Source organism: Tyto alba, unplaced genomic scaffold (genome assembly GCF_018691265.1).
Source record: "Tyto alba isolate M040663 unplaced genomic scaffold, T.alba_DEE_v4.0 Super-Scaffold_39, whole genome shotgun sequence".
In the NCBI taxonomy this organism is placed as follows: Eukaryota; Metazoa; Chordata; class Aves; order Strigiformes; family Tytonidae; genus Tyto; species Tyto alba.
Window position 1 is genome coordinate 13,236,814 of NW_024881314.1, and position 19,065 is coordinate 13,255,878.

The window sequence follows — 19,065 nt, forward strand, 5'->3', positions numbered from 1 at the left end:
TGTGCACCGCCCGGTAGTAATTAGTATCAGATATCAAACTTCTGTCTTTGCTAAGACCCTTTCCGATAGTCGCTGCTCCCCGTTAGACGATGACATCAGCCAGGACACCCAGCCGCTGGTAGTAAACTCCGGGCGGGAGGAGGCTCCCGTTAGCTCCGTGTTAATTAGTTCAACACCGCCCAGGGGGAGCAGTTGGTGGCTGTGGAGGGTCAGTGCTGGATGGGACCAAATCTTGCAAAGCCACTTACTGCTTCTTGCCAGCCAGCTGTAAAAGCACCCAGAGGGTCCAGGAGAACTGGATGAATCCTGAGCACTAGCCGTGGTCTGATCGGCTTTTCTCTGTGGAAGAAGTTAATGGTTTAAGTGAGGGGCATCTGGATCTGGTCCCCGAGTCACCATGACGCTCCTGGGGTCTGAGCACTCCTTGCTGATTCGGAGCAAGTTCAGATCAGGTAGGGGAAACCTTGAGATTTCTCTTAAAACTTCTCTCTCCGGCAAGCCATAGCCACAGACTGTTTTGCATTAAATGTTTGGAAGCAGCATGCGAGCAAAATATTCAAGGGGTCGTAGAGCTGTCATGGCTTTGCTCTTACAGAGGCTATTTCGTAAGTGGAGAAACACATCTTCCTTCCTCTCTGTTGCTTTTTTTTTTTTCTTTTTTTTTCATTGTCTTCAATTTATGTCTGTGGTTTATTTTGGTAAAACTGAAGTTCCTGGGTCTTCTTCCCGGGCCCTGCTGCAAAGGATTTGGGCAGGAAGCCAAAAGGGCATCTGAGATAAACAAGGTACCTAATGCTGCCTGTATATTCCAGGTGCTCTTGCGGGTCCATCTGTGATAATCACAGTGTGGATGGGCCTGACACTCTCTCTGACATGCAGGCAGCTGACTTTGTTCCATTAAGTTGTGACTAATTGGAGAAAAATGAATTTGAAGAAATGCGTCATTTTTAGAAGTAAAAATAACAAACGGAACATGTAAAGTATTTAAAGTGACATCATCAGAGAAATAAAACCAGAGCCACACAATTGATTGCCACTCTCGGAGGGCTTGCAAGTAAAATGTGCCTCCGTTTCATAAGTTAGGGGAAGCACCGGTAAGGGGCTTCTCAGAGGACATTCAGCGTGAGTGAAGGTGAGTGAAGGTGAACTATGGGACAGTCACTTCTAAATCAGACCTTCTGCTGGATATTCATGCCTTTATTCACTGGCTTTATTTATAGTAAGTATGGCGTGTTTGTGAGTGGGTATCTTTACTTGTAATTTTTTTAATGAGCATAACATACTGTAATATTAATGGTAATGTCAAAAAGTGTTCTCAAGGAGCTTTCTCTGACCTTCCCAGAGGTGAAGTTCTGCCCAGGAATATTATCTGTGATGATGTTCAGACAAACCAGCTGCATGTGCCATACGGGACGCTGTAAAACCGGACGGGGTAGTCACGCTGGAAAATGCATCCAGTCTGGCATGTCACCCACGCCGTGTGTGTGTTTTTGCCTCTTTGTGCATTGTAGATAATGAAATTAGAGATTTATGATATTAATGGTAGACATGAGTGGTGTTATCAGGATCTCTTAGATAGCTGGGTGGTCAACTTAAACTTTGTTTTCTCAGCAAATACAAAGTTGGCAGTTGGTTGAAAATCCAAGAGTGTGTGTGCAAACACAACTGTCCTAGTCTGGCTGAGTGATACAAAACTTGGGTCCAGGGCTCTGGTGTGGTTTCCGTATCACTCTGATCTTACATTTCATTAGATTAAGTCATTCCTTAGATTTTGTTGGTATATTACGGTACATTGCTGTTCATTTGAAAAAAATCTGTCTCTAACAATTCTTCCAGCAACTACAAAGCAACACTGCCACCTTTCTGACGAGAGGAGGATGGGCTGTGTTACATGTCCCTGCATTCTTTTCAAATGAACCAGTACTGTTTTTAAGGCTCATTTCTGGTTTATTTGTAAACTGGCTTTATTATGGAACCAACAGCGGGATCTCTAAACATATTTTTCAAATGATTCTCCAGTAAAAGTAAACTTTGTGGGTCTTTGTGTCCATAAATTCTTGTGTCTTTCAGCATTTCTAGGACCATCAATTTGTCTGGTGTTTTTTGATTCATGACTTATTCCCACAACTACCATTCCTCACTATTTCCTGGTGAAAGATAAGTTTCCCATTTGACAAGATTTCTTTGCCTATTTATTTTGCTTGAGTTGGGCTTGCCAAAATCCCAAATGCATGTCTGTGCCTCGCTCTCCCCACTGCTGAGACTGGTGCAGGTAATGTGGGATGTGGCCACAGCACAACCCTGGTCATCACAGTCTGTGGGACAGGGGAGGAAAACAGGATGTTAAGGAATACAAATAAATCAATAATGCTGCTTTCAGTTTGTGCTAGATTTTTAGTAAAATGGGGAATAGAGAAGAAAATCTAACATTTAATGGTCAAAGTGGTTGAATCTCTTGTATGTGCAAAGTCTCTATGGGTCAGGGTTTCCTCTGGTGTCCCTGCTGTGCAGATCTTGGTAGCTGTAAAGCCCTGCAAGGATGGCAGGAGGTGCAGCGCTCGGACTCACTGTCCTCCGTTCACTTGGAAGAGGGATGAACATCTCAAACAACATATTGCCTTGTACCGCACCCCCCTGCATGGCTCAGGGGCTGTAACACACTACGGGAGAGCAGCAGTTTCCACAGAGAGCATGTAACCTGCACGGAGCATGCGAAGGACAAGCCAGGAGGAATCAGACCCTGACGTGTCGTGCCACAAGGAGCCGCGTTCCATGATGTGCCACTGCTTTGGAAATGGTCTTGCGCAGGCAGGTGTGAGTCTTTGCTTGCTCCCCAGGTTTTGGAAGGATTAGCTGTGCTCTGTGACTCATGACGAGTCTGAATCCCTTTTGAAGGATTCCAGGCCAATGTTAATGAGAGCTGAAGTAAATCTTAAGAACAAAACTTTTGCTGTCTCTCCATGGCCTGCACACACTGAGCCGTTGAAAGAACTGTCTTTGTTAAAGGGTGCTAGAGATAAATTACTTGCTGCTTGTTTCCTCGACCCAGAATCCCTTTAATCTCTATGGCACATAGCAGTCAGAAAGTGGAACAAGGAGGTGGCAACAAGAAGATGGTGGCACATAGGTGTCCCTCCTAGAGTGGCTCGGGGGTCAGCTTTCCAGTCTCTTTCTTCCATCTGGCACCATCAGTAGCAAGAAAAAATAAGAACTCGTCTAGGAAAGGTTGATCTGGTGGAGGCAGTGTCTTTTTCACACAGTGCCCAGCAATCCTCCCTTGAGTCCCACAGTGCTTTCTCCTGCTCTTCTCTCTTCAGCGACCCACAGTGAAGGACCAGCATAGCCATGCATTGCGGAGAGTCGGTAACTGCCTCAGTTCAGGGCACCAAGAACCGCTCTGGAGGAGACAGATCAAATCACCAACATGCTGCAGGCCTTCAGGTTCCCCCTCCGCTTCTTCGTGAATTTGTGTGCATGTTTATCTTGTCTGTTTTGCCAGAGATAAATATACTGATCTGAGGTCATCCTGACAAATTTTGCAGGAATGATGATTCTTCAAGCCTGCCATGCTATCCCATGTGCTCCAGTTATCAATGGGATTGCACTAAATCAACTAGGACATCTAAGGGCTGTTCCAGAAACATATTTAACTCTTCCCAGAGACAATCATTTATGTAAAGTGATCTGCTTTGAATACAAACCAATTGTACTCCAGCAGCAGAGAAGCATTGTCATCGGACAGAGCAAACCAAGCTGGCAAATGCAGACTTAACCTTAACTCTGACCTTTTCTGTCCACTGATATGGAAAGAAAGTTTACAAGGCCAACATCTGCATAACATCAGTGGTAGTTCAGATAATTGGTGAGAAGTGAAAGTTTGACACTCTAAATATGGCTCTGCATGGCTTGGCATGGGGTAATATCCAGGCCTAATTGTGGACACATGGGTGTGATTTTGCAGAGAAGACTTGCCTGGCTTTATGAAGGAAAGGATTCATGCTTACACATAGGACTTGAATGAAGCTGGTTGAGATGGGAGAAGAATTTATTCTATCTATCTCTAGTGGAGAGAGTGATTTGGACCAAAATCAACAGGTTAATAAAGGCAGAAGAGAGTAGGTCTTGCTAGGGTGATAGACAAGGCATTTTGGCAGAACCTTTGTTTTCACTTTCCCAGTGTCCAAAGATACAGCATGTGCATGTGTTTCCTCTCAGATCATGAACTCATACCGTTCACAATCAGTGTGTGCATTCAAACCATGGACTCTGTAATTGATGATACTGTTTCATGATATCATTAAGTTTTTGTAAAACATTGACTTGATGTAGATCACTTGGTTTTGTTATTCCAGCATCTTATACCTTGGTGTTTTAGCTGACAGACATATGTTTCTCTGTCAATCAGGCATGTCTTATAGTACAGATTGAAACGTACCCCACTGTGTTTGAGGAGAAGGATGTATGGGCTGCTCGTGAGGATGGGATGCGCATGAGGGTGACACCATGGAGGGCTGGTGACATCCTGTTCTCAGGACCATGGCAAGGTTGGTGTTGAATATTACGAAGGACACAGACCTCAGAGGGATATCACAGCTGGTTGTTCTTTAGTGGTGACCTGTGCCCATTTGGTGATCTGGGCTCCTTGCTAACTAGGTGTGGTCCTGCGTCTCTTCCAAGGCACCTGCAGGCCCAAATGTGGGTTTAGAGATGTTGTTCTCCCACCAACGTGGATGAGATTTTCAGTGCAGTGCAGCATCCTGGGTAACACACAAATTCATAGCACTTCTGACTAGGAGAAAGTCAAATGCTCTCATGTTTGAAGTGCTGAGCATCACAGGCAGAGGTAAAGCTGGTGGCTGGGCCCCACTCCAAGACAGTGCCTGGCCAGGGCTTTCCACGGCTGTCCTGGCTGAGCGGTCTCATGTCAACTGGGCTGTGGCTTGCTGAGCTTCATCTCTGCTCACACTGGTCCTACACAGGCTGTGTTGTCAGAGGATAACATGAGCTTGGAGATAGGATGCTTCAGAGAAATCACCCTGTGGCACATGACTATCAGCAGAGCAGATGGGCCAAGAGCCATGGAGGGGCTTATGACAGAGCCTGGCCAAGGTGTTTTTGCAAAACAGCAGCTCCAGAAAAACAGGCCCTATGATGTTCTGCTGTACCAATGCTTTACCCTGCTGGTGGTGGCACCTTGGAGGTTGGGTGGCTTGTCACCCAGCTCAGGGTAACTCCGCATTCACCCAAGTACAGCCCCCCACGTCAGGAGCTCGACGTCAGCCTGTTGTTCCGCCAGGATGGAGCACCACTGGTCCCAGCTGCCCTGCCCATTTGGATGTCCTGCTCTGAGTACAGATTCCTGCTCCTGACACAGCTGCAAGAAACAGCCGAGAAGGCCGCAAGCAACACAACTGCACCCTGCCACTGTCAGCCCTGTTCCTGCCCTGCTGGGACCTTGGGACAGTTGAAGGATCCTACCTGTATCTCCCACCGGGAAGCTTCTCTCCCCCTGGCATGCTCACACAAGAAAGCCTCAGACATCATCTGTAAAGAGTCTCAAAGTCAGCAGCAGGCAATCCTGAATTTCAAGGGGAGCTGGGTCCTAAACAGGACCATTTTCTGCCAGACAGTGCGTGAGCAGGGGTGAGTCACCAGGTTCCTCTGGCCCAAACCATGGCCATGGACAAAAATGCGTTTCACATTTGCTCAGCTACTGTTTGATATGCAGCAAAGCTGCTGGTGTTGAAAACAGGAGTCCCTCCTCCTCGTCACCCCATTTCCAATTTGCTGCCAACTCCCCTCGGACCCCAGCAGAGCAGTCCCTATCCTTGCACCACTGAGCTTCACTCATGCTCTCAAACCCCATCTCTGGGCCATGACGGGTGAGCTGGTGTGGCTGGCAGAAGGGACAGTGATTTGCTACTGCTTTTTTCAGTGGAAATGCCATCTTCAGTTGTTTGTCAAACTGCTGACTCCAGTCATGGTCATGAACTTGTCTATAACTGGCATAATGTGGCACTTCTGATGGTCCCCTTTACTGTACAGCCCAGGAGCACAGGCTGGTGGAAGGAGCAGCACAAGGGGCAGGGATCAACAGGCAACTGCCCAGCCATCAGTTCTGGTAACGGCAGTGAATTATTTCAGAGGAATATGAGAGCACATCAATTACACTGGTTGTGAATGTGGTTCCCAATCAGAGAAAAGGTTCTGGCACAGCCCAGGCAGGGAGGAAACCAGCAATTATTGGGATTTCACCTGAAACCACCTCAGAGAGCTGGGAAGAGCTGAAGCAGTAGGGACTCTGTCTCAGTCACTCCCACTCCCAGAAAGTTTGTCAGAGATAGAAACAGATGTTAGGTCAGAAGTCAAGAAGAAGCAACAGACCTGCAGTCCACCTGGGCAACTCACCTCAGCTGCAAGGTTGAGCTGATTACTGAGAAAGCCTCATGAAGCCTCCGAGTTTCCAGGGAACCTGCTCTGTCTGGGACAGGATCTGATCCAGCCTCCTTGGAGACAGACTTTCACCAGTATGAGGTCATGTCAGCCATGGCTTTGCCTGACTGTCCTAGTCCCGAACTCTGTGAGAAGGGCAGTTTCCCCACATCCCTGGGCAATGTGCCTCTGCTGCTCAGTCCCCTGTTCTGTTAAATCCAGTGCCCCAAAGAGAGGATGGTGCTATGAGTGCTCTGGCAATGCCCCATCATGGGGGATGCTCTGATGCAGGTGATAAAATGCCCACCCTGACCGTCTGCTGAGCACTGGACTCAGACTGTTCCCAGATTGAAGCAGAAGGCCAGGTCTGCCTACTCCTGGGATGGAGAGAGGAACTGAACACATCTTTTCCAGTGCATCACCAGACCTTCAAGGCCCAAGCTGTCCTCTTAGCTTGCTAAAACTCTGAGGTCAACTCCTAGGGAGGAGGATGACTCATGACTGTGAGTCATGGGCAGTGCTCAGAGTTTGGGCCACCAGAGCCAGCAATGACTGACACCATGAGGTCTTCTCTGCACAGATGACACAGTCCCACTGCAGAGGATGTTTCTGGAATCTATATCACTACATGAGACTTGGTGCTAGCATAGAAGAGAAGAGTTTTTCTAACAGAAAAAGTTCACGAGGAAAGTCACTGGAATAGCTCTGACATGCCTCACATCATCTAGGGAAGGATTTCTTGTCATGGGGGTACCATAATAGAGAGCAGGTTGCTGGAAGCAAGTCTGTCTCTCAGCTGCTGATAGCTGATGGTACCAGCACAGCTTGGTACCACAGGGTGACCAGTGTTCATGACTTCTCCTTCGGGGGTACTTCTTAGCATCCAGCCTGGTGCATGCAGGCAACAAGGATGCTGGGTGTATGGGACCAAGATTGTCTCATCAGTACTCCAGCCATCACTCTCTTGATATAAATATTCCTCTGAGGTGTTAGTAAAGCAGCTTCCTTGAAAAATAAGAATATTCAGGAAAAAAAACAACTCCTGCACATGGGGGGTGACAGAATCCTTGACATGAGTCACAGGCAGCACTCAGACCTTAGGACTCCAGACACACAGCAAAAGAAGAGGACAGGAATGCAGCCCGGGTCAGACACAGCTTCAACAGATTTCAAGCTCCCTTCAAGAATCAGCTAAGTGGTGGTTGTTTGAGTGGTGCCAGAGATTCCTCCAGCCCTGTTTTTAAGCATCCTTAGCTGTAAGGGAAAGGTGCAATCCTTGACCTGGTATCTGCTAAGCTGCAAGCTGCAGCACTGACTCAGAGACTGCCGAAATGATGACATCAAGTTGTGTGGTGCTGTGATACGTTGGAGGGAAGGGATACCATTCAGAGGGACCTTGACAGGCTGGAGAGGTGGGTCCATGCAAACTTCTTGAAGTTCAACAAGACCACGTGCAAGGTCCTGAACATGGGTTGGGGAAATCCCAAACACGGATACAGGCTGGGCAGTGAGTGGGTTGAGAGCAGCCCTGCAGAGAAGGACTTGGGGGTATTAGTGGATGGAAAAATGAGTGTGAGCCAGCAATGTGCGCTTGCAGACCAGAAAGCCAACCATGTCCTGGGCTGCATTGAGAGAATTGTGGCCAGCAGGTCAAGGGAGAGGATTCTCCCCCTCTACTCTTCTCTCATGAAGCCCCCCTGCAGTGCTGGGGCCAGCTCGGGGGCCCCCAACAGCAGAAGGACACGGAGCTGCTCGAGCGGGGCCAGAGGAGGCCACGGAGATGCTGGGGGGGCTGGAGCAGCTCCCCTGGGGGGCCGGGCTGAGAGAGTTGGGGGGGTTCAGCCTGGAGAAGAGAAGGCTCCGGGGAGCCCTTCGAGCGGCCTCCCAGGGCTTAAAGGGGGGACAGGAGAGGTGGGGAGGGACTCTGGATCAGGGGGGTGGGGATAGAGAAAAGGGTCATGTTTTTAAACTGAAAGAGGATAGTTTTATATTAAATATTAGGAAGAAATCCTTCCCTGTGCGGGGGGTGAGGCGCTGGCCCAGGGTGCCCAGAGCAGCTGTGGGTGCCCCCTCCCTGGAAGGGTTCAAGGCCAGGTTGGACGGGGCTGGGAGCCCCCTGGGCTGGGGGCAGGGGGCCCTGCCTGGGGCAGGGGGGTTGTAACTGGATGGTCTTTAAGGTCCCTTCCAATCCCATTCTATTATTCTGTGATTCTATGATTCTCTGAAAGTAGTGTCTGCCTTACCTCTTCCAGCAGGGATGTTCAGTGTTATTGTCTGACACTGTCCACAGTTACGTTCCTCCAGATGGTTTGTAGCAGGCTTTGAAAATTCATAGAGATGATATTTGGGAGTCAAGGCATGCATTCTATTGCTGAGGAGGTCCAGATCTGGATGAATATTCAGTGACAGAAGTAACTGTTTCAGCTACCAAGCTTGAGCTGCTCGTGGAAATGGCCAGCATTTGCATGCACCTGTCCTCACATTTTCTGTCAGAGTCACCTGAACAGACAAGGCTGGATAAACTTTTCCTCCTGGCCGTCTGGCTTAATAATAGGCCAGGAACTTTGTAATCTCAGCATGGCCCAAGATGAACCACATGTCTGGGGGAGGTTGCATGGCATGACCATAGCCACTCACCCATGGAGAAGACCTTAGTTCTCACCCTCAGAACAGCTTGTGTCATTACTAGGTCACAGCCTTTATGCCTTTCAGTATAAAAAACAATTTGGACACCTTTTCTTCCTGTGCAAAATTGTCCTTAAATAATTTCTGGTCCCCTCTGGGGTGGTCTATCTGCAGTGCTTAGCGCAAGAGACAAAGGAGAGGCTGTTAGATGGAGCATGGCCCAGCTGTGGTAGGGTAGGCTCCTCTGAATTGTGCACTGTTTGCTGGGAGGCAGTAGAATCTGGGAAAACCATGATCCCGAGTGCTGCTCCTGCATCCAAGCAAAGGGGGAGCTATGGCAGTGAAACCCACACATGCTTTCACCACTACTTACGTCAAGGCAGATGTTGAATCTTATAGCCACCACACCAGAAACCATCATCATCTTCAAAGATATGGTTCAAGGGAATTTGTAACATCCCCTTTTTCCCTAAACAGGCCTGTTTGACAGCTGACTGCACCCTGAGGCTGTTAAATTATTTATCTGCTAGGAAGAGCTTTGAAATAACAGACACAGTAGTGAATGTAGGCTTTGAATGCATGGTCATCTGATTGATAGCATCCTCCTTGCTCATGTGGTATATCACTTAGTCTGGCTATGTCAGAAGTCAGAGTGAAATGGTGCAAATAATTTGGCTCATGTGGAAGGTGTGAAGGGAAGTGATTGAGCATCCTCACTTGGGGCATTTTACAGTGTCGTGGTTTGAGCCTGGTCGGCAGCCAACCACCGCAGCTGGTCACCCTCCCTTCCCCCTCCCCCCCCGGGAATGGGGGAGGGAATTGGAGGGGTGAAGGGAGACTCGCAGGCTGAGATAGAAACAGTTTAATAATGGCAATAAAACGAGAACAATGATGATAATAGGAAAAAAAAAAAAAAAGAAATATATAAACAGGCAATGCACAACATAATTGCTCACCACCCGCTAACCAATACCCAGCCCGTTCCCGGCCAGCGACCCCGAGATACCAAGATCCCGCAATCGCAATCCTGGAAGCGAGAGAGAGAGAGAGCTCCTTCCCAACCACCCCTCCTCTATACAGTGAGCATGATGTTCCATGATATGGAATATTTCACTGGCCAGTTAGGGTCAGATGCTGTGGCCGTGCTCCCTCCCTGCTCCCTGTGCCCTTGCGCACGGGCAGGACATGGAGAGTCGGAGAGTCCTTGATGTCTCGGTAGCAGCTGAAAACATCAGTGTGCTATCAGCAATCTTCTCATGCCAAACCTAAAGCTAAATCCAAAACACAGCACTCATCTAGTCCCTGAAAAGGAATATTAACTCTATTTCAGCCCAAACCAGGACATACAGCTAGATGGGGCAGTCTTTGCTAGCTCCAATTCCCATTTGGTGATGAGATGTTGTGTGTAAATTGCCTCAGTTCAAGTCAAGATACTCTAATGCCAGGACCTAGGAGGGTAGAGAGCCATTCTTGGGTGAGCTGCAAATCTTATTTATTCTTAGACAGTGTCTGATCTCCCTGAGCTCTCCTATTTCATAAAGATACAACTCTTCCTCAGGGAAGTGCAAAGCTCTGCATGGTTCTTCAATATTGTGACCAGTCACAGAGAATGTTCTACACAGAGAAACTGGGGTCCATCTCACCTGTGTAGGTTACTTACCATGAGCTGGTTACCCTTAAACTGCCTCTATATTCAAGGAGGAAAGACAAGCATATCTAAAGCATGAACTATCTAATTTGATTTTGAGGTCCTCTGAGGGGGATGACTCCCTCAATGGGGATGCAGATAACAGGGTCTGATGTAGATACCTAGAGTGCAAGGGTCTAAATCTGTGTCCATGGGCGGAACCAGCACCAATTTAGTGTGGTGCCATGGGGCAATGGTACAGATTTCCCTGGCAGCAAGGTTTGCCAGTGACTTCCAGCCACCAGTTTCACTCTGTCATAAGGGGAACAGCATGCATGCAGACTTTACCAGGTACTAGACTTTACCTTTGAAAGCTACGATTTTCCCTCACAGCAATGTGAGGGTCCTAAAAAGTGCTGAAATTTGACAGGAGATCATTGTCCCATGTGAGGCCTTCACTAAATATTTGCTCTGAATGTGAGACATGGTTTATACAGAGGACATGGAAAAGTCACAAACAATAGCATCTAAAGGAGCCTTGTGCTTTGGGGACTCCTCTGGAAAGGATTGTTATTCAGCTCCATCCCACATCCTAGGAAAGCCGCATTGTAGATATGAGCTGTTGGCAGAGCTCAGCAGGTTTCTCCAGAAAATAAAAAAACTGTTCTTCCCTCTTCCCCTTCCAATACTAGCTTTCTACAGGCAGCTAAGGGGGGCTGTGCTGGTAGGCAGGGGATATGCATGTGGTTATGTTGTGACCAGTGAAAAATATCTGTCCTTGTGGCAAGCTGTACTGAGTTTCCAGCAGGAAAATATGGAAATCAGTATTATGTTTTACCTTGTGATACAAGTGTCTGTCTTCTTGAAGACAAATTTGCAAAAAGAAAGGTGTAGAATATGTTATTAACTCAAAGTACAGGCAGGGTTACCTGAGTGATGGAATGAACTAACTTGTGCATTCCTGGGCCACACACAGGTCTGTAGCCTTGTACAAGGCAGGCTGCAGGGGTGTGGTGGGCTGTCGTTACATGCTGTAAATACTGAGAGGCGCTTCTTTGTTAGATGCCTAGTTGGTGCTCTGTAACAGAGGCCATGCTGCTAAGCCAATTAATGACACTAATCAGTGGTTCATTCTCATCTGTCAGTGCATTGGTTCGAAAACAATGTTGTACTGGAGATTTCAAGTCCTTGGAGCAGTGGGTTCATACAGAGATGGCACTAATCTCTCCTCATCACATTATCTACATCCCCCTCAGTACAGTAAGCATATCTGCATCCAGTGTTGAGGCTTGTAGGGCAGGAAACGTGCTGCCAGGTCCTCAGGAGGGTGATAGAGTTGGAAATCTCTACTCAACCCACAGTGCTAGGGTGAGGGAGGAAATTTCAGCTTCAGAGTTCAGAGCTGAGCAACTATTAGAGGTGAAGCCACGGTCACCTGAGGCTGCTGTTACAAGTGCCAGGCTGGAATCAGCCTGTCCTGGGCAGTAGGGTACTGCCTACACCAGAAGCAGCCCTGCCCTGCTCATCTCTCTACAAAAGTGAGGACTGGGTCAGTGCAGGCTACACAGCTCCTCCCTGGCAGTCCTCCTTGGTTTGAAGCATTCTGCTGCACCAAGGCTGGTCCAGCAGCAGCAAGGATCAGTACCACACACAGACCCCCTGACACACTGTCCCTGACAGATGTATTAGTACCGCAGTAAAATCCTGCATCTTTTCCTGACATGCTCTCTCTCACAGTTTTACAGCTACGGCTTCAGCAGAGAAGGACCCGTGAGCAGCTGGCAGACCAAGGCATCATGCCACGTGAGTATCTTTTTCTGCCTTTTTCACCCCCTCCTGCCTCAGAGGGGCTGTGTTCATCTTGAGCACTGTGTGGCATCAGCTGCCTGCTCAGACCCATTCAGCTCTGAACAGATTGCTACCAGGGGGGACTTTGCTTCCTGTGCTATAGAAATATGGTCCCTGATGCTGTGCAACAATGCCCAACATTTGCCACACAGATTATAACACCACTGCTCAAACTGAAATCAGGAGAGATGCTCTAGCTTACACCATCAAAAAATTCAGCTGCATACCTCCCTGTCCCAGAGGTCACTGTAACAGGACAAGATGAACAGCTCCAAGCAGAAGACTCACAAAGCTCTTCATGTAGGCAAGGGCAGAGAACCTCATGTCCTCCTATAAAAGCCAGGAACCTCTGTGGCAGGATCAGACACACGGAACAAGGAAGACGTAGAGAGGGCCCATTCCAGGAGGCTGTGGAAGAAGAAAACGGTGGGTAATTGCCCTGGCCTCAGTGCAGAGGCAGCCCCTGGATGATTGAGACCTATCTAGATCTGTGCCTGTGCCCAGACAGGACCTCACAGAGAGCTGTCAGCGTACACTTGAGGCCAGTGAAAACCCACCCAGGCCTGCTTGCTGCAGACTGATGAATGATGTTCGTGCTTTTCCCTGTTTGACCACGTTCATCTTTGTTAACCTGGCATTCAAGCCTGAAGGACAAGCTCCAGGCCAGCATTATCATATAATCATTCAGCATTAGAAAGCCAGTTGCTAGAGCCTAAAAAGTAAGTGAATTAAATGATCCCCTTCTGCACCTGCAGGTGCATCATGAAACCTGTAACACTACTGGAGAAATGACGTTGGCAGCTCAGCCCTGCTCAATGGATAACACCATCCTGACCTAGCTCAGGCTCCATGTGCATGAATCTGTGATTATCTGGGACCCAGGTAGAGGATTATCCTTTGTGTCTCATCAAGGGTCCCTTGGGTTCACTGCTAAGATCACAACTTTCCAAAGGCTGTGTTACTTTTGTCTCTTCTGTCTAACCTTGAAGATTGTGATGCAGCTCTTTTCTAAATATCAGAACAATGCATGAAGATCATGGCTCTAGCACTGCTTGCTGCACCTTGCTCATCCCTCTGCCCTTCTCATGAAGTTGCCTTCCTAAAGGATGTCAAGGTAGCCAGCAACAGACACTTCAGTACCGTATTGCCAGCATCAAGCGTTAAGAAAACTTGAGCAGGATGACAAAAATCATGACTGTCAAAACAATCACAGTTTTAAGACTGATAAATGTATGTTCTTTCAATTTTTCTTTTGTTTATTTCTTTAAGCTTTCAGATTTTATGTTACCTGTCACCAAAGGGCAAGAATTTTAATCACAGGATTCCAGGAGCTTTAAGCAAAATACTGTGATATTTTTTACAGTATTGCAAGCAATTACAATACAGTCAGTGAGCAAAAATATGTCTAACATCTCCTGAACAAAGTCCACTCTATAACAGTGGACACACTCAGATAAGGTGCAGGACACCCCACTGAACACACATGGAGCAGTAGTGCCAACGGAGAGGTTTGCATACCTGATGCTGCTCTGCAAGGCTGAGTGCATGTGACTGCACTTTTACAACTGACACCTAACATTTAAAACCTTACACATTGCAGACCACACATTAAGTCAAATTTATTTGATGGCACCTGAAGGGTATTTTCCTGTTTCTTATGGCTTGTTTGCACTCCCAACTTCTAGGTTGACATTTTGCAGTCTGGTTTCTGACCAAGAAGGCTACATTGGGAAGCATGTATAAAAACAAACATGCAGAATTTAACTGCTTAATTTGACCTCAGGAGGAAGTGTTTAACCATATCTTCCCATGCCCTGTTGGCTCTGAGGACCAGCAGGTGAGGTGGGCTCTAGGAGGTGCACCAGGACAGTTCACATGCATTACAGGAGGGCAAGAAATGAACCCATGTGTCTGTAACCCACAGGGGTTGAGAAAAGATGGGCATTGATGCTCTCGATGGTGATAGTCAGATTTGGTATGAGGCTTGGAGTATGCACTTGATCCCACGCTGCACATCGGATTTTGCACAAGGATTGCTTTCAACCCACTGCATACACTTTCTGTTGATACAATCCCAGGGCAGAGAAACTTTGTTTTTCTAACTGATCCATTTTATACAGAGACCAGAAAGAGAGATGGAAGCTCAGAGTAACAGAATAGCATTGGCTAAAAGATTTGAGGGCTTATTAGAAAACGCTGTAGGAAGGGAAGTTGGTGACTGCCAGAGCCTGCTGAGTTGTTCAGCAGTGCAGCTACAGAACTGTACGTGTGAATCACTGTAGCGAGTCCTAGGAAGCAGGCTGGTTTTTGGTATCCAAGAGAATAATGCAGGGAGAAGTATCAGTGTCACCTGAGCATAGTGCAGAGAGATAAATATCCTTACCAAAGCCCAGTCTGTGTCTGGTTTGACTGGAAAAGATTAATGGCATTGCATACCTGAGCTCTGTTCACACTCCCTTGGATGATCCTCTAAGAAATGTGAAACCTTCAGATGGCCGCCTCATTAGAGAAGGCAGGAAACTGCCTAAAGAATGATGCTCAGGAGCAGTAGCATTGCACAAGACTTCAGGTTCAAAGCTGGACTCTTGATTGTCAGATGTTTTCAGATCGTAAATTGAGCAGCTGGTTCACAAAACAGTCAACACTTTTGAAAAAGACTCTACAAATAAAGATAGGTGCAGACTGATAGTCAAGAGCAGCTTCTGAGTCTCTTCTGACCGGTGACTCTGAAAGCAAAGGGAGATCCAGGTTTGTTGAGACACATCTATGCTCCTGATCCATATGAGTGCAGGTGAGAGCAGAGCCTGCCCCATTCTTCAGGCTCGCTGAGTAGGTATCTTCCAGTTCATACAGCAAGTATGTTTCATTGTCTTAGTGAATCTGGTACACATCCAGCAAAAGCATTTTAAATCAAGAGCATGTGGGGTCACTTACAAGAAGGCAGGTTGTAGAGCTGAGCATGAATGAACACCCTCTCTCGACCTGCACAGATGTCTGCCCCAGACTCCAGTCAGATCCTGTTCCTCTATCCAAAAGGAGTGGGAGACAGCTTGAAGGATCAAGGATTCCTCCAGTCAAGGTTCTCACTACAGAGATAGGCCACAGAAATAGCTGCACTTGAAGTGAAGACCCTCTAGCCATACACAATCACCACCTCATCCTCTGAAACCTTGGAGGCAATAGTCCCATGATTATCACCACCAAGCACAGCAGCTCTGCCTAGTTGCCTCCAGGCCCTCAGCCATTTCAAGCTGACATGTCATCTCCTGACAAGTCTGAATAAGCAGTGCTAGCAATGTCTTCATTTGTTTTGCAGACTAATACAAGCTGCAGCATCCACATAATGCCTTCAAAAATCTTGGTAAATGACTAAATTCTGAGACATTTTCCTCTTGAATAGCACGACATTTGGTCAATGCTCATAGCACACTCCCAAAGCTAGTGCTTCACAGTGAGCACGGCTGTAAAAGTAATCTCTCTTGCTAACTTCATTTTCTCATGTGCACCATTTTATTCTGCTTTCTGATTAAACCAGCTGTCACAAGTTCCCATGGCTGCTCACCGGAGCATGGCACGGTAATGCTAGCTTGTCTGTATATCTGCTTTCCAAATGTTAGGAGCAGGAATGTGCCTTCTGTGTTTTACCGTGATTCACTGGATATTACAGAGGTTTCCCTGAATGTTGCCTACCAAAAGCCAATTCAGAGGGGCCTCTAAACATTTCCTGGCTGTCCCCTGTCTTGTCTTCATCCTTCTCTAGACTGATGGAGGATAGCATGTGCTGTGTGAAAATAATTTTGGTCTTTACTGGATCCCATTCAGAAGGTGGAAAGGGAATCCCTGTTGCCAAACGAAGAGTGGTAGCAGTTTGGTTTTGTGGGTCAGGACAACTTTCCCTTCCCTATCCCAATGGGAACAGTTAATTTTGCCTTCTTACACAGCCAGAGAATAATTTTTGCAGGACCTGAGAAGTATTAACCTCTTCACCATGCAAATTCTACTCCTCCTTCTACAGAACCAGAGTAAAAAAGAAAATGTATAAGGTTCTCCATCGGTCCAATACAGACTGCTCCCTGGGACTGGTGTTCACTGATCCAAGAACCAGGGATCACTGGCCTTTTTTCAGGAGCCCCTCTGCGTTAATCTTCCTTGGAGTCAGGAGACGATGAGGACATGGTCTGCTGCCTGCTATCTGGATGGGCAGCTGCCTGCCCAGGGTGGCCCCATGTCAAACAGATGTTTCTGGGCAGGGGACAGGACAAATGTCCAGTGAGAGATGGAGGGGTAGTCAGTGATGGAAGAGGGACGAAGTGCCACAGTTCTGGGGCCTCGCCTTGAAATACCCTTTGCTGGAGGCAGTGCCCACATGATCCCAAGAGGCAAGACAGGTCTTTTTAGTTTTCCTGCTAGCCTCAAGCTTCAGTCATCTGCAGGTTTTACTTGCAGATGAGGTCCCCACTCAGGTTGTTGCTCTTCCAAAATCTGTCTTCTGGGGCGGTGATGCCTCCCATGACCTGCAGAAAGCACTCCAAGGAAAAGCCGCATCTGCCCTCTGACGTGTCCCACAGAGCACTATGTTTCAAAGCCTGCACCCCCTCCCTGCCCATGTGCCTCCTGCGTTCCCCGTGCTCTCCATCCCCCCTGCTCTCTTGCCATGAACTGGCTGAGAGCATGGGATTTCCCAGAGCTTTCCTGAGTTATTTTTAGTCAGCGCAACAAAGAGAACGGCTAGTTTGTGTTGCTATTTTTATAGCACTTATTAAAATGCTGTTGCTGAATATCCTGGTAGCTGCTTGCTTCTGCTCCTGTGCTGACTGCTCCTATTTCTTTCCTGTTGCAGCACTGAAAAGCCCATCTGCATTCCACGAACAGCGAAAAAGTCTGGAGCGAGCCAAGGTAATTCCTGCAGCCATCCCGATGAGGGAACACGTGGGCTCGCTTTGCATGACTAGAGGGGTTTGAGAGCACCTTCCACCATTGTCCCCTCCTCTGGTATTCTCCATTCAGGCCCTGTGGCCGAGGATGAGGGTCAGGGCATCTCCCCTGCTTCCAGACATGGTTGGACCAATCCAGGGTTCACAAATGCTCTGGAGAACCCTTCTCCAAGCAGGGAAAGTTTAAAAGGGCAGAGAGGCCATCTGTGCCCTGAGCTATGGGGTTTCACAACAGCCCCTGGATTTTACAAGAGGATGTGGGCAGGGAGTAGTTCAGCATGGCATTTGCAGTCCTTCCAGTAAATGTCCAACCAGCTGAAGTACTGTTTTCCCCTCCAGGCCAGGTCCACAGCCCACTCCCCACTGTGCTGGCAGCTCTCCACTCCTGATTCAGTCAGTGGGGTTAGAGCAGGGCCAGCAGCAACAGGACTGGAGGAGCCTATTTAGCAAGTGTGCAGGAGGAATACAGATGTCCTTTGTCACTTAGAGCAAGTCCCTGGGGAGCTCACACTTGTCATCAGACAGGAGCCTGGCTTTTAGCTCCTCAGTGCTGCTTTGCCATTACGATGCACAATGTCCAAGGGGCTAAGTGGGCCAGGCTCCCACCATCCCCACTATCTAACTGCACTCAGGCTTCCCTAAATATTGCTGAAGGCAGAGATAAGATAAGTAGGCATTTCCAGAACACATTGCAACTCTATGATGTGATTGCTTTTTGGGAAATCACATTGGTTTTCCAAGCACCCACTGTCCAGCCTTGACCAAGCTGGAGGAACGTCCACAGAAAAGGGAAAAATCAGTCAGGCAGGTTTTGTTTGAACACAAGAGTTTGTTGCATTAATCTGCAAAACATGCTTGTAGTCACATGGAAAAGGACCTTTGCAAGGATGAATGGCTGTGAAATATGGAGACGTGCTCTTCTGAACTTAAACACACTCCAAATCACTTGCCCCGAGTCTCCAGTGGTAATAAACGGCTAACATAAGAAACACAATATGACTCTGAAAAATTAGTACGCTTACAAAATTTCAAGCAATCCAAAGTATCCTTGAAGTGTCATATATTTTACAGTTTAAGTATACATTTGTGTCTCTTTGTCTTTCTCTTCAAAAGCTTCCATTGGCTAGTTGCCTGGTGAAAAAGGAAGGATAGTCTAGTCTATCCCAAACTACATGCACTTTTAGAACATGTTAATGAAGACACTAATGAGCACAGCCCATAACAAAGATATATTCCTCTGCAAGGATGCCCTGCTTAGAGCTGTGACAGGGAAGGAGCAGCGGCTGTTTCCAGATAATTACTCAATGGCGTTTGTTGTTTAGCTGATATTCCTCCTCCAACTGATGTTCTGCAAACAGAAAGCAGATAACAACAATCACTTTGATGTGTTTTGAAAACCCTTCTGCTTCAGCTAATGTTAAAAAAAAAACCACACATCTGAAGTTTTTCTCCATTTGCACCCCAGTGACAAAAATGCAACTTATAAACAAGAAAGGTCAAAAGGAACTGAAATCACAGCAGAAAGTCAGGCTAACGCAGTGTGAATGCTGAGTTCAACATGAACAATGCCACATCTGTAGGACAGCAATTCAAGCTTAG

General features: G+C 47.4%; 1 protein-coding gene across 8 annotated transcripts in view; it reads left to right on the forward strand.

Annotated features, from left to right (window-relative positions):
• Positions 1-19,065, forward strand: part of MYOCD (myocardin) — a 258,762-nt gene that overhangs the window by 218,693 nt on the left and 21,004 nt on the right. For 5 of the 8 annotated variants that reach the window (XM_032992119.2, XM_032992120.2, XM_032992122.2 and 2 more), the window contains exons 3-4: positions 12,422-12,487; positions 17,373-17,428. In XM_032992119.2, coding sequence (XP_032848010.2) covers positions 12,422-12,487; positions 17,373-17,428 — 122 coding nt within the window. Of the gene's footprint in view, positions 1-98; positions 453-12,421; positions 12,488-17,372; positions 17,429-19,065 lie in introns of those variants that run through there. The other 3 variants (XM_032992121.2, XM_032992126.2, XM_032992124.2) reach the window with 3 other exon arrangements.